Source organism: Barbus barbus (genome assembly GCF_936440315.1).
Source record: "Barbus barbus genome assembly, chromosome: 4".
NCBI lineage: Eukaryota > Metazoa > Chordata > Actinopteri > Cypriniformes > Cyprinidae > Barbus > Barbus barbus.
In genome coordinates, this window is record NC_136732.1 from 22,390,359 (window position 1) to 22,411,500 (window position 21,142).

The following is a 21,142-nucleotide window of genomic DNA, read 5'->3' on the forward strand; positions in this document are numbered from 1 at the left end:
AGTAACCTCCGATTTTGGAACCGAAAGCTGAGTTTATCCGCTCGCTTATCCTCAAACTTACCCGGGTGTCACATAACCTGCTTTCTGGAATACACCCCTGTAAATAATGTTTTAATAAATAAATAAAGGCAAATACATTTTTAATAAAAATGTTTCATAAAGTGTTTTGAAGGGTACTGAAGTATCAGCACACACAGTAAAGTACTGCAGCAGTAGAATATTTTTCTAAATTAGTTGCCTCAAACTTTTTATTTTCAGTGCCACTGACCAAAGTGCATGCAGAAATAGCATATTAGAATCACATTCTGCTTGAATGCTGCTAAAATAAGTCAAAAAACACTTGAAGTTTTAACTTCTAACATTTAGGATATAAGATTCATATAATTTATATACAACAGTTGTTCCATAATAATGATACATTAGGTGCACGCTGATGTATGAAATATTACCTCAAAGTATATTGCTTTCAAAATTATTATTCTTTTTTAAAGTATGCTTTTAATGTACTTCTCACAAGTGAGGAACAAGAAGGCACAGTGGAATATTTAATTGAAATGGCACATTATTTGAGGAAATAAATAATATGCATATTCCAGAGCAGTGATAAATCTTACAATATCAATATTACCATAGAGAGCTGTAAGCAATTAATTCAACACCTTCAATAATAATTTTTTTTTTTTTAACATTTGATTAAAATACATGTACAGAGCAGCTTAACCAGTATTAACAGATGATATAAAAATCATGTTAAGTATTATAGCACAACCAAATTTGTATAAGCAATACCTTTCGACCTACAGAGTATCAGTTGAAAATGATCTGCTCTCCAAAATGGACATTACAAACAAGAACATCAGTCTCACATCTAATGCATAAATGTAGTCGAGGCTAAAGGTTACAGCCAATGAACACAAGAACAGCACAGCTATGAGCAAAAGCTGTAGCAACACTTGCTTTGTTCTTTAAAGGCACATAAACCTCTCTGCATAATGCTACAAGACACTGCATATCTGCATGTTTGAGGAGAACAATGAGATTTCATGCTTCTTGTGACTTGTTCATTGAGCTTCTTTCGCTTCTTAGAAAAACAGGGTCCAGCTGTGAAGAAATGCAACCAACCGGTCAAATATTCACAAAGTCGTCACTCTAAAATGATACAATAACATCTGAACCGACACACGAAAGGAATGCCTTCACGTTTAAGTATTTAAAAATCATATTACAATATTCATAAGCAAATAAAGAGGTAAAGAGAGACCACCATGGCTTTTTTAGTCCTTAAAAGTTTAGAGCATAAATAGCTGAACAAGCAAGCACATTTAAAGCACTGTTAGACCTCAATATTTGGTCATTAAACTGACAAGCCCACCATTTCCAACAGTATTTGATCACTATAAATATTACATTTGAAATCAGGAATATATATATTCATGACTGCTCATTTTCAGTTAGCACACACAAAAAATAAGTTCAGGACATTTAAGCACTTACTAAAAACATTTCAAATGCACAGTTACAATGATATTTCTGTATTATTCACTCAGTTTATTTGTTGAGTTTTACATTTACTTGTAGATATATCCTGAAATGAGTTTTTATTGAAATGTGCTTTGTCTATTAATCGTAACAAGCTGCTGTATGTTTATTAGTAATATAATCAAGTCCTGGATTAAAGCTCTATATTCAGCTTTACATAACCAAGCACTGAAATGACCTGCTTCACCATCAACTACACGCTTAAAAATACATAGTAGTTCCTCAAAGAACCTTTCAGAGAACAGTTCATTAGTGTGAAGAACATTTTAATCATCTAGAAAACCTTTTGTTCCCTACTATGAAGAACCTTTTGTGCAATGTTAAGTTTCCTTGAATGTTAAAAGTTCTTCACGGAACGACAGATGCCAAAAAAACCAACATCTACCATTTCACTAAAGAAAATGATCCTCTATATATCATCATTCTAAACCTGTATTTTATCTTTTTCCATGAAACGATGGACTGTGAAGCTCCAAAAGTTTGATAAAAGTAGACCACAAAGGCATTTTGTAATTGAGAGGAATATAGATAGTTTAGAGTTTGGTCTGTTCATCACAAATATTTCATATGGCTTCTGAAAACTTGATATGTAGTAAGGACTAATATTTTAGTCGACTGGATTTTGGAGCCTACCAAGTACTTTAAAATCAACTTCCACTTTCCTGGAATCTTCTTTAGTGATTCATGAAACAAAGATAATGATGCAGAGTTTGAATAATGTAAAGGTGATTTTGGGTGAAGCCCTAAAACCAAGCACAAGAAATATGAAAGACCACCAGAACAAGCTCATCGGCCTCAACAAGTTATGTTAAAAAACAAAAGGCCTTGAACAAGAGTCAATCATATTCAAAGTGGGATACTAGAATGGGAGTGCATCAAACTGCAATTTTGAGACATATCGGGCTGTACAAAGAAGGAGATGGGCAGGGTTAAACATCCAGTTCATCATCGTCCATGTGCAAATGGCTTGAGGGACCTAGGAGCGGCTGACTGGAGCAGCAGGTACTCTGAGTGTTCAGACTTTCCGTTGAGCCAGATAATCCTACAGAAATGACCGATTCTGCAGTTAAAAACTACACTAATATCAAAACAAAATCATGTAACATGCCATATTTTTGAAACAGGTACTTTAAAAGTTTAACAAATACATCAAAGCAACAATTTAATGATTGATTAAACCAGTAAAACTGGAAACTTTTTGTTCTGTATAGGTTTGCACAGCACTGAGAACAAGAACATGGAGGAAGAGCCGAAAGAAGGACGCAGAGGCCTACATACCCATTACTCATCCAAACCAATAGAGCAGGCATCAGGACCTACAGCTGCCCAGAGCAAGACCATGAGAGAAGGCAGGAAGGCAGGGAAAGGAAGTCAAGGAATAAACAGCACACAGGTTAGATAAGCTGAATGACCGAGAGCCAGAAACATAGCGTCTGTCAACTTGCAAGAACAAACAATGTTGTTGGAAGAGTGCACACACATGCAAGACAATAATGTCTCTGTAAAGGACACACTTAAAGCATGCACAATGGGCTCTTGTGGCCAGATGTGCACTCACCGGGGAGGGACAGGTCTCCAGGTGGGTCACTTTCAGTTTTGGTAAAGCTGCTGTGTTCACTGCTGCAGTCATTCATCACCTCTTCTTCCAAATTTAATCGATCCTCTGTATAGATTCACAAACAATAGAAACAAAAGCTGTAATTGCACAAAACAAAAATCTGTATGATATTAAGGCACACACGACAAGCAGTTTTAAAATGGTTTATAAATTATTTGTAATATACACCCTTCAACAGCTTGGGGTTATGTTTTATATTTTTTAGAAAGAAATTAATACTTCAGTTCAGCAAAGGCACATTAAATTGATCAAAAGTGACAGTAAGGACATTCATAATGTCTAAAAATAATTTCCATTTCAAATTTCTATTCATAAAAAAATCCTTGGGAAAAACAATCATGGTTTCCACAAAAATATTAAGCAAGGTTATTATAATTAAACTAAAACCATAAAAAAAATTAATAATTGTTACATGAGATAAACTTTATATTAGAAGAAAATATAAAAAACCTTCAACTTCTAATCAGCAATATGCAAATCAGCACATCTGAATGATTTCTGAAGGATCATGTGACACTGAAGACCGGAGTAATGATGCTGAAAATTCTGCTTTGCATCACATCTTAAAGTGCCCCTATTATGAATTTTTGAAAATGACCTTTCATGCAGTGTGTAACACAGCTCTAAGTGAATGAAAACATCCTGCAAAGTTTTAAATCTGAAAGTGCACCGTGTATAAAGTTATTGTCTCAAAAGAAAGAGTCGATTCTGAATCATTGAAACGAGTCGTTTTTAAAACGAATCCCAAGATGTTTCATGTTGATGTCAACATTAAACATTAGCATATTGCCCGCCCACTTGTTGGTCTTTTCGTGTTGGTCTGAATGAAAATGCAAATTCATTCTTTGCCACTAGGTGTCGCTTTTGGAGCAGTAAAATAGCGGTTTCCTCGGTGACGCTGTACACAAAGCAGCACTGCACTCACAAATGCTGCTTTATCAGGCATTACAGGCATGATGAAATGAAAATGAAACCAATCAGACCAATCACCACAGTTTAGAATAATGCAAAGTAGGGTTTGGAAAAATTAATAGTTAAAAGAATCATTTGGGAGTCGTCGCGCAAATAAGGTAAAAAATAAATGCATATTAGAAGACAATAGCCCTATTCCGACGGGAATAGTTTTCTAAACTACGTTTGAGTTTCGATTCTTATCAACTGATGTCTGCGATTTTCACGTACCAATTCGGACGGGACTAACATCTCTGTGTTTATTACAGAGTTGAGAGGGTCTGTTTTGGACATCTGGGTGTTTCAGAGATCACTCGCTCTGTATGCGTGCATTGCATATAGTCATTCGGATTGATTACCATTAGTATAATCACACAAATATCATGTATAATGTTTGTTATATACATGTAACTTGTTAATAAAAAAAAAAATTTAATAAAAAAATTAAAAGTATAATCACAAATACCATGGTGAAGCTAAATGGCTAGTATAGCAAAACCATGTTAATGTGTGGTTATTTTACTTTTACTTTAGTTATTTATTTGTAGTAAACCCGTGTTTAATTTTCATAAAGGTACATTTGTAATTAAAACATTATGTAATTGAGTGCAGAAATTAACGCAAATAATTTTACCTGACATTGATATTACAATAGCCAGTCTTAACAGTTTACATGATCTGACTCTCGATTTTATTATTATTATTTTATAATTTTTTTTAAATCAAATGTCTGCGCGGTAAGAGCGTCTATCAGGGTTCCCACTCTTTTTCAGAGTTCATATTCCAGGACTTTTCCAGGACATTTCCAGGACATTTCAAATTTCATTACGATGGGAATAAAAGACATGGATAACATATTCATGGCCTAAAGTAATATATTCTTCCCTCCAGAAGTCTTTAAAAAACATACACATTATGGCTATGACTTAACTATAAAACCAGAACTGCACTGAATACGCACACACACTGAGCTGAGCACATTGCCTCTTCATTTGTATTTGACACTTGAAAAGCTGACTGACTGACACTTTCTACATCTACAGTGGTTGCTTGTAGGTCTTTGTTAGTTTGTCCGCAAATGTCCTGTCCCTTGTTTTCAGAAGCCCCTTCCCTGAGAAAATTTGTAATTTTTGTCTCTTTTTTTCATTTGTGCAACAACTTTTATATGGCCTTGCCCTCGTTCATGACTCTTTAGTGCTGACAGACCCATGTTACCGACATCAAAGGATTTCCTGCAAAACTTGCAATATGCCCTTAGCACATCTCCTGATACTTCTCCTAGCCAGTCCCTGAACTGGGATCTTCTTTCCATTCCTTCTTAAACTTGCACTGTCTCCCTGACATTTGTGTTGCTTATTTCTGTAATTCAAGATCAGAAATGTTACAGATGCAACGAATAGCCATTACATGCTCTAGTATCTTTATTTTTATTACCATCTCTTTTTACATCCCTCCTTGTTCTTAATTTACTGTATATGTTATTGACAGTATTCAGTCATTAGGTGTTAAATGGATCGTAGTTGATCAATAATCCATATTTATCATGAATTTAATGTTTTAAAATAAAATACAATTTTGAATAGTAAGAGAAAAGAACACTTTAAAAATGAGACTAAAATCACCAGTAGGTGGCAGCAAATAACAGTCTTAATGAGTGAGTCACCAGAGTAATTCTTATTAAACGATTCATTCAAAATGCTTATTCATTTAAGAATGAAGCAAATCACGGTCTTTATGAATGGTTCATTGAATCGCTTTCTCAAATGATTCATTGGGCAACGAAACACCAAGTAAGCGGTTTTCATTCACATAAGAAATAAATAAACGATGTGAAAGAGGAAGGAGTTTGTTCTTCGCGCGCTGTCTGAAATGCCTCTGTGTGTGTGTGTCCAAAGAAAACATTGAGCAAGTAATGTTACCGAATTATTTCACCACTTCTCACAATGGAATCGTTTGAAATTGCTTGAGCGTGTAAACGAGCAAGACAAAACATGTAAGTTACAACTGATAAACTTTTACTCTGTGATGGTTAAATTTTATAACTAATCCGCAAACCGGTGCGGACTGTCTCCGTATGGATCACGGAACTACGGTCCATTTAACCCCTATTAACAAGATTAGCTACGTGCTTACCAGACAACATTTGCTGAAAACGTTCGAGCACTTAATTTCTAGCAAGCACCTGCAACCGCCAACACAAGACAGCGTCACTACGTCACAGCTAGAAAACTCTGCGTCCCTGAACAGAGCGCTTTCTGTTATTAACGTTAATTGTTTTAGACCATTTGTAAACTGTTCTGCAATGACCAAGGACATTAAAATAATAATAATAATTTTCCAGGACAACAAGATTTTTTTCCAGGACAATTTATGTTTTCTCTCATTTTCCATGTGTTTTCCAGGACTGGAAAATTGGTCATTCATTTTCCAGGATTTTCAGGTTTTCCAGGACGCGTGGGAACCCTGGTCTATGGTAATTCACGTTGGCCAAAACACACAAGGAAACGCGTGGTAATAGTTCAAAACATTGCTATTTTTCTGTATTTTTGAGCAAATAAATGCAGCATGGCTGAGAATCAATTCTTTAAATTTGAATATTATTTGAATATTATCTGCGTATAGTATTCTTTAAAAACTGACCCCAAACTTTAGAACCTTAAATTTTGTTAAAACAAAAAAGGCTCATCTATATACATTTGGTAACACTTTTTTGATGCTTCCTATTATTTAGCTAAAGTGGCCAAAAATATGACTGAAATTTTTGCTTCTATGCAGCACATCTGACCTCTCATGAGTCCCAACAGGGCTGTTAATCGCTTAAAATCTATAAAAATGTTAATTATATGCTACGCTAATTAATGTGTCAAATTAATCCCAATTAATCACATATACTGAGAAAAAAAAAAGAATAATTTAAGACAACATTATGCTATTGTGATTAAAAGAGATTAATATACATAAAAAATGTAACGTAATACACTTTAACCACGTAATATAGCATTTGTTTTATTTTCCTATTTCTAGTCAGGCAGTGATATCAGTGGACTCACCATCTTCAGGAGACAGTGAATCAGGGGCATCCTCCCCAGCCGTACCCTGACAATACAGACACAGAGAAGAACATGAGAAAGGTGCAGGCCTTGTGTAAGATGTTATATGGGCTGCGCTGCTGACCTCAGTGGGGGCAGGACTGCTGGACAGCAGCATGTGAGCTTGTGCATCAGACATCTCAGACAGTTTTTCTTCATCCTCCTCCTGAATGGGTGACGATGGAGAGCGTAGAGTGCTGCAAACACACAGACTGTCAGGACTAGCAATGATGCACTAATCAAGTCTACTAGTACAAACACTATTTGATGATTGTGCCTTTGTTGTATCTTTTATTTCTTCTCACCATTAAAATTAAATGCACTGGGTGGCGCTGTGGACATGTGACACTGGTGTGATGAGCCATGATGAAGTAGGAAGTGTTTAGATTCTAATCTGTATATTCGGTTATTGTTAAGTGGATCTGCTTTTATGGTGGAAAGAGAACACAAGCAGCTAAAAAAAAAAAAAAGTGGAAACTCATCAGAGAGGTGTCTCTGCCCTGCAACCTTTTGTGCCATGAGGGCACATTGTTTTCCACAGCTGACCTTGTGATTACCAGGATAAAACTTTTTAAATTATCATTATTATCAACATGTGAAAAAATCTAAATGCAAGCGCTTTTATAGACACTAGTTTTGTATATGTGCATTACTCTAATTATGGGCATCTACTTCTCCACTCTATGACAGTTTTTTTTTTATATAATTAATAATTAATATAGAAACAAATTTTTATCATTCAGCTATTTATTTATTTTTGACAATTGTATTATTTTACTTGACTAATTTATTTTTCAAATAATCAATCTGTCAATCTTTTAATTGTGTTAAGACTCAAAATTATTCGAAAGAGGAAGACAGACAATGAGTCAACACATGCATGTTTCCTGAGAAACTGAGCATATTTTCCTTATTGCCACCATGTCAACAGGATGTACTGAAAACGGCAAGCCGAGTCATTATTCTGATTTATGGAAAGAAGAAGCTTATGACCTCTGGCACTGACACATAACCTAGCTAATGCAGGAAGTTCAGCTCGAGTGGCCATAGGCCAGCTATTATTACACAGTCAGGAGAATGCAAACATCATTTACCAGTCTCACTTGAGATCAGCCAAAAGGATCATTTAATTTTTGAAAGCAATGTTACAAAGTCCATGAAATAATTTGACAAGTGCTGTTTTTATCCCTGTGTTAATATTTCCCGTTTCCTAGTAAAACATCTGTGCAGTGCAGGAGGAGTACAAACGGAAAGAGAAACCTGACTTGTTCACTTGACTGTTTTTTAAAGATACACTACCATTCAAAAGTCAGAAATTAATAAATCTACTCAGCAAGGATGTATTAATCAAGTGATAGTAAAGAAATTTGTAATGTTACAAAATATTTATTTTTAAACTAAATACTGTTCTTTTGATAAAAAAAAAAAAAAAGTATTCAAAAAAAGTATCATGGTTTCCACAAAAATATGAATCAGCACTAGTCAACACTGATAATATGTGTGACCCTCTCTATCAAAACCCAGCTAAAGTGATTTTTTTGTGATTCACATTAAAGCTGAGATTCTCCCATTTTCAGTTATTTCAGTCAGGACCACTCTGTTAAATGTCAGAATATTGTAGAGGTCCTGAACTTTATGTTTGCCGGCAGGCTTCACTCAGAAGGGTTCAGTTCTGAGCCATCCACAGGCAAACCTCACTGAGGTTTGAACCCCCATTGAACCCTAAGCAATTGCCAGATATTTTAATATGCACAGTAATATACACAAAGTAGAGTAACACCATACTGTGGATAATATTGAACTATTGAGCAACATGAGCAGGATAGGTGATAAATCTCCGTGGGCGAGCAGTTAAGTGATCATGGATCTGCATGAGTGTACGGATGATCTTATATATCTTATTAATTGTAGTGGGAGGAGTTACAAGCAGCTGAGCGTCAGTTGATGCTGCAGTCACGCCGTGGTCTGCCTGAACTACGCTTGAGCTCCATTCGTCGCTCAAAATAGATACTGTACATGTCACATTTATGGGAAAATTCTTTAAGTTTTGTAAAACCGGTCCATTTATTATGATCTGCATGTCCAAAAAGGACAAAAACATTGAAACAAATGGGGGGAACCACAAGAGCTTGATTGTAGCAACAATTCACTGCAATGATTTGTATGAGGTTATTAGTACAATGAAATAAAAGTAGAAAATGTAATTGATCCATAAATTATGTATGCATGTATGAATTATGTATGTATATGAAATTTAAGTAAATAATCTAATTTAATCTAATCTAATTGATTGTGCAACATTTGGAATAAATCCGGCAATACACACACACAAAAAAAAAAAAAAAATCACTGTATAGACTTTATTGTAAGTATTTATTATAAATAAACTGATTATTTTTAGCTACTAAAATTATTCACTCAAGAGCAGTGAGTGATTCACTTCATTTACTATTGTTTGATTAATATTAATGACTATGTTTGCTTGAATACACGCAAAGACTTATATTTTGAAATACTGTAATTCTGCATCTGACGGTCTGACCGTTCATTCGGGATCCGGGAGCGCATGCTGTCTGAGAGACGCATCTTTCTGTCGGTGCTGCAGGTGTGTCAGTCAGTGCGTGTAACGCATTGAGATCTTTTTTGTGTTTTATAACAATTAAAAACTTTTTAACATCAAGCACATCCTTCACTTTATTTTCTCATTCATGCATATTCTTTTTCTAAAAACCGAAACATGATACGGTGCTTTGCTTCCGTAGGACATACGAAACGTTTTATTAATACATAAGAGTAATTTAATCTACAATAAACAGTAATCGTATTATAGGCCTTTTCATCTGACCATAGAAGCCAGTCCCATTTGAAGTTCTAGTTCGTGTTGAGCCGATAGACGATGGTATCGTGTATCGACGATAGTCAGAGATATCGACGATAGCAAATGTCTTTGTCCTTTACTCAAGACGATATTAGGCTCATTCTCCTATTAATGTATAAAACTATTATTATTATTGTCAGGGGGCCTATTATTATTGGGCTATCAAATTGCCCCGCTATTTCACCTCAGTGCCGCACTTCACAAACACGTGCAAATGAGGATTAAGGCCAAAGTATACTTCGGCCGTCTACGTCCACACACTGTCCTTATTACGCCATCAAGAGGGCTCGCTGACAGTCGCGCACCTTGTCGTGCAGGCAATTTTTTGAGGCCGCGCAAGTCAAGTTGGTGGTCCTGCGCATGTGTTGAGCTCGTCCGTCCGCACTCTTCTGCGGCTGAGTGAATGCTGCGCAGATGTGGCTGTGCACGAGACGGAACGGAACGCGGAAAGTGAAGAAGACTTTAGGCTTCTCCTCCTCATTGGAAATGTTTTAGAAACGGACTATAAAACTAAGCCCACATCAAAATTGAACTGCAGAGTGATAATCGTTATTTACAAATTAGGCTATGTCAAGAGTGCAAAAAGAGACATCTTTTAGACATCTTCTTGAACAGCTTCGAGCTATGAATGAACATTGCTGCACCAGCAGCATTTCGTTTTCTTTTCAGCACATTAACAAAACACATGGATGCTTATTCTTCATCATTGTTATTATAAAAATATGCAGTTAATAAGTTATCAGTCAAAAACTGGGCTCGTCATTGGGCGTGCGGTCCGGAGCACTGTATGACTGATGTAGCCTGCCTATCCATTTAATTTAACTTTACTCCAAAAATATGTACTTACCTGAAAATACTTTTATCTTTAACATGTTCGTTTATGTCCAACACAAACAACAAACTGATTTTTAGACTGATAACTTCCGTGCCGATGCGGCAAACTTGTCACAGTAGGACGTGCGGTCCTAATAGCGATGTATGACTGCTGAACTAGCTGTTAGTTTTTCAGTATGTTTGAATGTATATTATTTCGGTTATTGTTACTTTCAGGCTCTCTCTCTCTCTCTCCCTCTCTCACGCACGCGTGGTTTAAAATCACCAAATGGTTATAAAATAGCCCATGCACGATAATATCGTGTATCGGCGATCTCACAGGCTGGCGATACGACGATATGAAAAATGACCATATCGCCCAACACTAGTTCCAGTCGTGTCTGATGACTGAATATGCTGGAGTTTGTTTTTGGATGCTACGAGAATTTTTCCTGAAACCCTCCCAAACAACATGTGGTGATGGAGGTGTGTTTGACAATTTATTTTTAAGGTTTTCTAAACCCGAGACTTAACTATTTTCAGCAATTCTCCAGCTGTGGTCCTTGAAGAGTCTTTGGCCACTCAAACTCTCCTCCTCACCGTGCATTAGGACGATATAGACACACGTCCTCTTCCAGTCAGTTTCGTAACATTTTATGTGGATTGGAAATTCTCAATTATTGCCCTGATGGTGGAAATGGGAATTTTCACTGCTGTGGCTCTTTTCTTAAAGCCACTTCACTAATTTGTGAAGCTCAATTATCTTTTGCTGCACATCAGAAATATATTCTTTGTTTTTTCTCATTGTGATGGATGATTAAGGGAATTTAGGCTTTGTTTTCCCTCCCATTTATATTTCTGTGAAACAGGAAGCCATGGCTGGATAATTTCATGAACGTAATCACCCTTGAGTGCTCAAAATTGTAAATATACTTCAGAGATATTTTACTCATAAGAATTTCAAGGGGTCCCAATAATTGTGTCCAACATGTATTTGAGAAAAACATTTATTTCATAATAATATTTCCCCCCCATTTTAAATTCTTATTATAAAATGAAAGGTTAGATTTTCGTGAAATCTTTTAAATAAAAGATCAAAAGGATTAACAATGCAAATTCATTTTCACAGCCTTCTTTGATAATATTTACCAAGGGTGCCAATATTTTTGGCCATGACTGTATATATATTAATCATCTAGACTATTCTTTTGTTTTTGTTTTTACGGATCGACGCAGACTCGTTCACAGCATCGCGCTTCATGACAGATAGGAATTCATCAACCCCCATGATCAGCATCCAAAGACCGAATTATTTCGACATGTATCAGGCATAAAATGTCCTTAAATTGAGCTGATTTATCTTGGCAGAATGTTGAGTAACAAAACAAATAAGCTGTTCTTGAAATTTCGGTGATGCCACGAAATAATCCACACAGAAATTGGAACCCGGCTAAAGTCGCAGTTTTCTTGCCTTTCCCAGCACTAACATGATTTTCGCTCTCGTGAATTGATATTAAGGTCTGTTTGTAGTTTTTAATGATAGAAAATAAGTTTCTGAAACGAATGATATGAGATTCAGCAGGTGTTTCTACACAAAGTAAACTCAGAGATGATTGAAATCAGTATTTAGGAAGCAAACCTGTATTTTTTGGCACAAAATAATGTAACGCAGTGTCAATAAAGTTATTAATTTCAGCATTTATCATGTCAGAAATGAAAATTAGCCAACTGTATCTTAAACCCACTCATATAATCTATCATTTACAGCAATAAACACAAATGACCTATTTTCATCATTTTTGTGGCTATCACAATTTTGACGCTCTCTATCTCAGAATTAGATTATGCGACTTTAGCCAGGGTGTCACAGACAGGGTCACATTTCACCAGAAGCAAATCAAATCAATGATTTCTGAAGTATCATGTGACACTGAAGACTGTAGTAATGATGCTGAAAATTCAGCTTTGCTTTGCAGGAATAAATTACATTTTTAAATATTAAATTTTAAAATGTGCAGATTTTTCTGTATTTTTTTGATCAAATAAAAGCAGACTTGGTGAGCACAAGAGAATTCTTTCCAAAACACTTAAAAAATCTTACCAATTCCAAACTTTTGAATGGTAGTGTATATCCACACAATGTTGTTAGGCCCATTTGCTTGTTTGGGTCAGTATCCAAAAACAAACATGCAGTGGGCCAGGTTTACCTGTCCGGTGACTTGCTGACTTTGCTCTTCTGTCCGCCGCTGTCTCCAGAGTGGTCAGGTGAGCTGAGCTGCCTGCTCTCCCCACTCAAACTCCCAGAGAAGTTGATCTCGTCATACAGAGGTGCAGATGGAAGGCCAGGGGACACGGCACCAAGACCGTTCAATGCCTCTAGCAGCGAGATGGGCTCAAACCCAGGGGGAACAGAGTCTGAGCTCTGAGGAAAGGGATAAAACAATGAGAATCAGAGAGTGATGCCATGTTTTGTATAGGGACAACACAGATGGATATGTGTCATACTGAGTGCTCATCATGATCCATGCTCTGAGCGAGCACTGGGCTGAAGGAAACAGGAGAAAGCGATCCAGGCTTCTTTCTTACAGCTCGAATTTGAAGAAGAGCTCGAAACGCTGGAGACAGACAAAAAAGAAATTTCAAAATTTGAAAAAGATTTTCGGGATGTTACTGAAATGATAAACAACCGTGGGACTGTTAAACTGATAGCTCACCCAAAAATAAAAACCCTGGCTTAATTTACTCCCTACTCATGTCGTTTCCTTCTTTAAAACAGAAAAGAAGATATTTTGAAGAATGTGGGTAACAAAAGAGTTTCAGCTCCCACTGACTTCTATTCTATGGTCAAAAAATACAGTGGAATACAGTGTTTTCGGTTCCCATTGACTTTCATCGTAAGGAAAAAATATGTTGGAAGTCAATGGGAACTGAAACCGTTTTAATATCAGCATTCTTCAAAATATCTTCTTTTGTGTTCCATAGAAGTCAATGATGACAGAATTTTAGTTACATACGCAGTCGGCAGATCGGGCAGTTGTTGGCCTGGTAGCGCAGAGTATCAGCGCAGGAGTTACACAGGCACAAGTGCCTACAGGGCAAAATCAGAGTGTCGCGGAGATCTGACAGACACACCACACACTCATTGCTGTTGTCACTGTTCTCATCGTCAGATGGCTGGGGAGAAAAATCACAATGAGATTTTCCATCATTACAGAGACCTATATAGAAAATGTAATGAACTTTAATAACCATCTTTTCACCTTTGTCTCTTGATTGTTCTTGTTCTCAATTCCATATATCTCCTGTAACAAGTAACTGACACGGTCCACCTATGGTATACAAGCAGATATTTAGGGGAAAAAAATATACCATCTCTATTTGGTACTTGGTAGAATAATGCTACAAACAGGACAATATGGAAATTAAGACTCACTATTTGTTTCTGTTTCAAAGGTTTGACTGAGAAACTGCCATCAACATGCTGTAAATGTAAAAAAAAAAAAAAATATGATACACAAATACACAACTGCTACAAATAAGCATTTCATATGACATCAAATTCAACTCACTCTTTCAAATGCTGCCAGCAGTACATGGGCATGTCCAAAACAATCTGAAATAAATGATTACAATTAAAATGCAGATTCATAACAGCGCTAAACAAATATACTGATTGGTTCTCTTTTGAAATATGAACATGTTAAACATGTTCATAAAAAAACATGTTAAAGTATTGAGCAATAAATCACATCCCTTCCAAGCAGAAAAAGCCTCAACAGTGTAGTGTGTCAAGATATTTATTGGCATTTCTGATGTGACAAAGTGTTAGAGCAAATCCTTTAATCTTTTATATTCTATTCTACTATAATGAAGTCCTGACAACATACCACCTCCTTCATCAACCACAGCCTGAATTACCATGGGAAAAACACCTCTGTCTAAATCAAAGTTGAGCTAAAAAAAAGAAGAGAAATGCATAAGTGAGGTCAAATAATTTACATTTTCTAACGTAAGGCCATTTTCATTTTATTGGACTCTAATAATGCAGAGGTCAAATCGATATCTTAGAAGCCAGTATGGATTTGACCATCAGAGGAGAGTGACAGCACTGAGCTAGACTGAAGATACTTACATCTTCTTCCTTCCATTCAGAGAAATCGATCTTGAAGGATGGCAGGGTAAACTGCTGGCTAACCCCTCTTTTGTAATATACCGTTTCAGAGACCAATGCGGGGGGTTTTGGGCTGTATCTTAAGAAGACAAATATACTGTTAGTGCACAAATATCAAAAACATTTTCATAATAATGCCATCCAGGTACTTCAGATTATAATCATTACATTTACAGAGGTGTTCCATATTTAAATGTATATTATCTTTGGCTCAGGGGCTCCAGTGACTGATTGCAATTACTAAGTTTTTGCACAATTTCTTTTTTTTAAGCTTTAAAAATTAACTTTTAAAGTAAAACAAGAACAACTGCACAAAAGAGTTACTCAAAGGATTATGTAATCTCTTTACAAACTGGTATTCTTACACTAAAAACGAGTTGCTGAAAGACCCTGAATATCTCCACGTTTACAAATGATTGATTGTTTTATATCCACAACATTATATAATAGACAATTACTTACAAATAAAACAACATGAACTTTAATAATACATAATAACACTGATGATAAATTGCAATGGCATCATTGAATGGTGATGGTGTTCTTTTAAAAACAAAAATACAGATTTATGGGGATAATGGGGATTTTCACATATAAAACAGAATAAAGTCTATTTTCTAATTGCTTGTTGCAGATCATATTGTAAACAACTAATCCAAGTATATGTTCACTTTTTTATTTTTGACCTTGTAATGTTTAATTAAAATAAACCTTGTCGTAAAAGGAATTTTCCAATTATTTAAACCCAGCCTTGCAAGCTCACATTCATCTGCAATGGCCACATCTTAAAATCCAAACAAAAAATCAATCCAATCAAAACACACCAACATTTTTCGTTGTATGACACGCAAAAATGTCGCTACTTTAATCTTATAGCAACATTAAACGTATAACTGTCCTTACATTGCCATCCCATTGGAGAACTCCTCAAAAGCCTGACAGTAGATATTGATGGCCACTCGTGCATCAGAGTCAAAGGTGAACTCCACTCCATATGAGGCCCTTGGTTTTGCTCCTTCATCAGTAGGACTATCAGCATCATCTTTATACCTAGAATCATATAAATAGACAATGAAAATGCACCATTACTTAAAAGCAAATGCATCAATAACAGAATAAAAGTGACTACATACATACAGCACCAACTGAGATCATTTGTTTTCAGGATATGAACGATTTTTTTCATATAGAAATCCTGAATCAGTACCTGACCAATCGTAATGAGTCTTTTCTGATGTTAACAAGACTTCTCAATGTCTTCACCGGCTCATGGGGTGCTGGAGTAACATAGGGAAACTGAGGCAGATAGCACAAAAATAAAATATGAAAAAGGAATCCATTAATATTAATGTTTATCAGATGCTTTTATCTAAAGCAAACACAAGAGTTATGTTTTTGAATTCATGAAAAAGAGACAACGACAGAGGAAACACCACAAAACCAAGTCAGAACAGAAGATCTTAAAAATTCAGATGTACCTGCACTGGGCGGTTACCAAGAAAGTTGAGATCCATGTTTTCTCCAAACAGGTAACCCTCTGGATGAGGAGTGTCAAACTTCTCTCCTCCCATGAAAAAATGGCTGGCAAAATAGTTTCCTTGGGGAAAGAAAACAGTAATTATATAATCTGACACCTCTAACAAAATGTATAAAGAGAGTAACACCATCAGTGAAGGCATTTTTTGTCATAATTTACACTGGTATTAAATTTTGTACGTACTGATCCTGTTTCATATAGCTTTTTAACTAGATAATTTACTCAATTTGTTGACTAATCGATTGGCTATTTTATTAGATTAATGGGAATTTATCTGAGCTCAAGAAATCAATCTATTGGAGATAAGTGCATACAAGACAAAAGCACATAAACGTCGCCTTGTATCACAACAGTCAATCTTACCTGATTTTGGAGGATATCTGTATGCAGAATTGGCCTGGATGTCAATGTCCTCAACACCAGCGATTCTTCGACTAAGAATTGAACCCATTTCTCCAACACAGTCCGATAAGAACAAACTAGCGGTTATTAAATGTGCACCACAACAGCAACACGGCTGGTAAAGTTAGCTAACCGTAGCCGCGTACTAACAGCAACGGCTCCGAAACGAGAAAGTGTTTTTAAATTAACATGACAGGTGTTTGATCGGCATTTCTGTTCTTCTGAGTCGGATCAGATGTGTCTCGTACAGTCGTATTATGTGATGGATCAGGTTTGACACACTGGATAACTGACTAGCAAGCTAGCACATAGCTAGTTTGTTCGCCTGTCACGAACTGGTACCCACTAAAACAAGAGGCGAACAAGCACATAAACACAAAAACGTCAAATATAAAAGGCAAGAAAAAAGACCTGCAGATAATTCTGTTCTTGGTGTTTCCTCTAAAATATAACAGTTGTTATCTAGGTGAAAACACAACACAAGGAAATCGTTGTTGAGAGGCGACCCCGAGAAGGTTGTAGCATATCGCCATGTGATTGGCTGAGCTCGTCACGAGAAGCGTATGCTCGTCCAATCAAAAGAGCACAAGCTTCTGCGATTGGCTGAGCTGACCATAAGAGGTCTGTTTTCATCTAGTCGAGAGAACACAAGCTTCATTTTTTCACCTTACTGAGACTATAGACAATAACATGTTTTTGGCAACCTATATCTGTTATATCTATAAATATAGGTGTAAAAATATAAAAAATCCACAATGACTGCTCACGGTAGCAGAGATGCATTCCTTATAGTTATAGAATTATCATATTAATGAAATGGAGGCACATTTCTTTGTTCAGGGGTCAAAATATCATTGAAATCACATTATTTAATCACATTATCAAATAACATTATTATCTATGAATTAAAAAACGAGGGCAATACATTTTGTATGTTGTGGGTTCCATATACTATAATAATAATTATTATTTATGATTGAATTAATTATTATATATAATTATTATGATGTCTGACCCAAACTGGTGGTAATATAATTCAACAAAAAACACAATCTGAAAAACATAAATATGGATATGAATGGTAAATAAAACTGTATCCGTTTTAACACTTCTAGTTGTATTTAATGTTTTCATTTTCACAAACTGTGAACATACAGTAATTACAACTTTAACTTTTTAAATGTCATTTTATGTTTGTGATTTTTGGACATTGATTTACTGTTTCAAATTAGACTTATTATTTTGCAAAGCTAATTCTGAGCACAAAGTATGTGCTTTCTTCAAATATAACTCTTTAATAAGTGTAAATGCGTGTAATTGTTAACTTTTTTAGTCTATTTATACCCACGTTTTGAATGCTTTTTTTTTTTTTGAAGAATATGTAGACAAATATAGGTAATTTAAGGCAAGTAACATGGCCATTAAAAAAGGTATTAAGGACCAAACAACTACTATATTACACATGAGCATGCCAAAAACTGTCTATTTGATGTCAAGTCAAGTCAATATTATTTGTATAACGCTTTTAACAATGCAAATTGTGTCAAAGCAGCTTTACTGCATTATATCAAGCTTTACATCAGCTTGATATAATGCAGAAGAAACTCCGTTGACCACCCCCCACTGACCATCGACAGCTCGACTGTGGAGAGAGTCAGCAGCACTAAATTCCTGGGGGTGCACATCACAGAGGATCTCACCTGGACCACCAACACCATGTCACTCTCCAAAAAGGCACAACAGCGCCTACACTTTCTCCGTCGGCTGAAAAGAGCAAGTCTCCCTCCACCCATCCTCACCACATTCTACAGAGGCACCATTGAGAGTGTGCTGACCAGCTGCATCACTGTCTGGTACGGGAACTGCAGTGCTGCTGACCGCAGGACCCTCCAGCGGACAGTGAACACAGCTGCTAAGATCATATGTGCCCCTCTCCCCTCCATCCTGGACATTTTCCTTACACGATGCTCCAGCAAAACCAACAGCATCGTGAAGGACTCCACCCATCCCTCCCACAGTCTCTTCCAGCTCCTACCATCAGGAAGACGGTACCGGAGCATCAGAGCCCGCTCCGCCAGACTGCTCAACAGCTTTTTCCCCCAGGCTGTGAGAGCCCTGAACTCAAATCACCCCGCCCCCCTCTGAAACCCCATGCAAACCCCTACCTCCTGTAACATGGACCACACCCCCCAACCTTACCACACCAAAGGAAAAAACTGTATGGAATCTTTTATTTTTTTGTGCGCAATTCGAAGTGTGCTACACACAGGTGAGTGGGCCTGTACAAACCACACTCTCCTCTATGTGCACTATGGACACTTTACACTATGTGCACTATGGACACTTTACACACACTGCTGCGTGAACACAATCCCACAAAAGACTCAGCAATATATGTATGTTTACATGCTCATGCACTACAAATCATCCTGCACTGTTCCCCAACCAGCTGCTGACTCAAATGTCTCTCTTTGCATATGTACAGTATTTGTGAAGCATTCGTATAGTTTGTATTTTTTATCTTCTATTTTTTTAGTTTGTATAGGGTAATATTTATGTGACGCATTCGTATAGTTTGTATTTTTTATCCCTTATTCTTTAGTTTGTATATAGGGTAAATACTTATATAGTATACTTATAGTTAAATCTGTCAGTAGGTTAGTTGTGTATAGGTTTATAGTGTTTTTTACTTCATTGTTGTATGTCTGTATTTATGTAGCACCGTGGTCCTGCGAGGCACGACATTTCGTTCCACTGTATGGACCCACATGTAGCGGAATGACAATAAAGCTCAACTTGAACCCTTGAACCTTGATGTAAAGCTGGCTGGCTTTATATTGTAGGTGGGGGGAGTACATTCACTCCCCCCACCTACAATCCCTGCCGGCCCGAGACTCGAACTCGCAACCTTTGGATTACGAGTCTGACTCTCTAACCATTAGGCCACAACTTCCATTTACTGCCACCAATTGATGGCGGTCAGATAAGTACGATTTGAACCATGCCAGTGCACTTCCTCGAATGCCAACATAAATTTCTAGTCTATTTAAAAGAAAGTTGTGGTCGATATTATCAAACTCGGCGCTAAGATCCAGTAGCACTAATAGAGAGATACAACCACGATCAGATGATAAAAGCAGGTCGTTTGTAACTCTAATCAGAGCAGTCTCAGTACTATGAGATGGTCTAAAACCTGACTGGAAATCCTCACATATATAATTTTTCTCTAACAAGGAACATAGTTGTGATGATACTACCTTTTCTAATATCTTTGACAGAAAAGGGAGATTCGAGATCGGTCTGTAATGAATTAATTCTTTGGGGTCAAGTTGTGGTTTTTTTATGAGAGGCTTAATAACAGCCAGTATGAAGGTTTTTGGACATATCCTAATGACAGTGATGAATTAATAATATTCAGAAGAGGATCTATTACTTCTGGAAGCACCTCTTTTAGGAGCTTAGATGGAACAGGTTGTTGGTTTAGATGATTTAACAAGTTTATACAATTCTTCATTTCCAATAGAAGAGAATGAGTGGAATTGTTCCTCAGGGAATCTATAGTGTCTGATGCGATACTGTGGCTGACAGCTGCATGGTTACAATTTTAAATTTGCCAAGATGTCAGGCGCTCTGGCTCCTGGTAAATATTGGACTATGGCGGCTGGTGTGTCTATTTTCACGTTCTGTACAATAGAATCGTCAATAACTAGCGCACTTTCATCAGGTTTCTCAGTGGGTGTGTCACTGAGTGGGGAGAACCTGTTTGATGTTTTGATCGGAACGGAAGAGTGGTGTTTTGACCCGCGACTAGGCCGCATCACAGTCACCCAGTTTCCCTGCTGCACGGGCTCTACTGGAACCAAACAATGTACAGGACTCCCTGCGCTAGTCACATCCAAAGTATCTACAGCCCTCACATTCTTACTGTCCTCAACTAAAGTTTGGATGCGTGTCTCTAGTTCTGAAATCTTCTCTGTCAGCCTAACTATTTCCCTGCATTTATCACATGTGAATCCCTCTTCGCCGACAGAGAGAGATAAACTATACATGTGACATGAAGTGCAAACAACAATAGCAGGAGAAGAAGCCATTACTCACCGTGATTAAAGTATGGTTCGCTTACCACTGTTGTTTGATGAACTCG

General features: G+C 36.7%; 2 protein-coding genes across 3 annotated transcripts in view; one reads left to right on the plus strand and one right to left on the minus strand.

Moving 5' to 3' along the window:
- The window catches only part of LOC306869044 (vascular cell adhesion protein 1-like), a 709,597-nt gene that overhangs the window by 448,687 nt on the left and 239,768 nt on the right, over window positions 1-21,142 (plus strand). The window lies entirely within an intron of this gene.
- Window positions 533-17,541, minus strand: LOC306869050 (E3 ubiquitin-protein ligase MGRN1-like). Of its 2 annotated transcripts, XM_079415627.1 has the most exons (17): window positions 16,960-17,537; window positions 16,538-16,656; window positions 16,267-16,355; window positions 15,963-16,109; window positions 15,021-15,138; window positions 14,776-14,842; window positions 14,458-14,501; window positions 14,322-14,369; window positions 14,149-14,217; window positions 13,903-14,062; window positions 13,394-13,503; window positions 13,096-13,310; window positions 7,283-7,394; window positions 7,159-7,204; window positions 3,098-3,202; window positions 2,818-2,861; window positions 533-2,581 (listed from the first exon to the last, which is right to left on the minus strand). In XM_079415627.1, exons 1-16 carry the CDS (start codon window positions 17,045-17,047, stop codon window positions 2,821-2,823), a joined length of 1,578 nt encoding a protein of 525 aa, XP_079271753.1. In that variant the 5' UTR covers window positions 17,048-17,537; the 3' UTR covers window positions 533-2,581; window positions 2,818-2,820. The 2 variants fall into 2 exon arrangements, with proteins under 2 accessions (XP_079271753.1, XP_079271752.1); XM_079415626.1 differs by lacking the exon at window positions 2,818-2,861 and having other exon boundaries at window positions 16,960-17,541.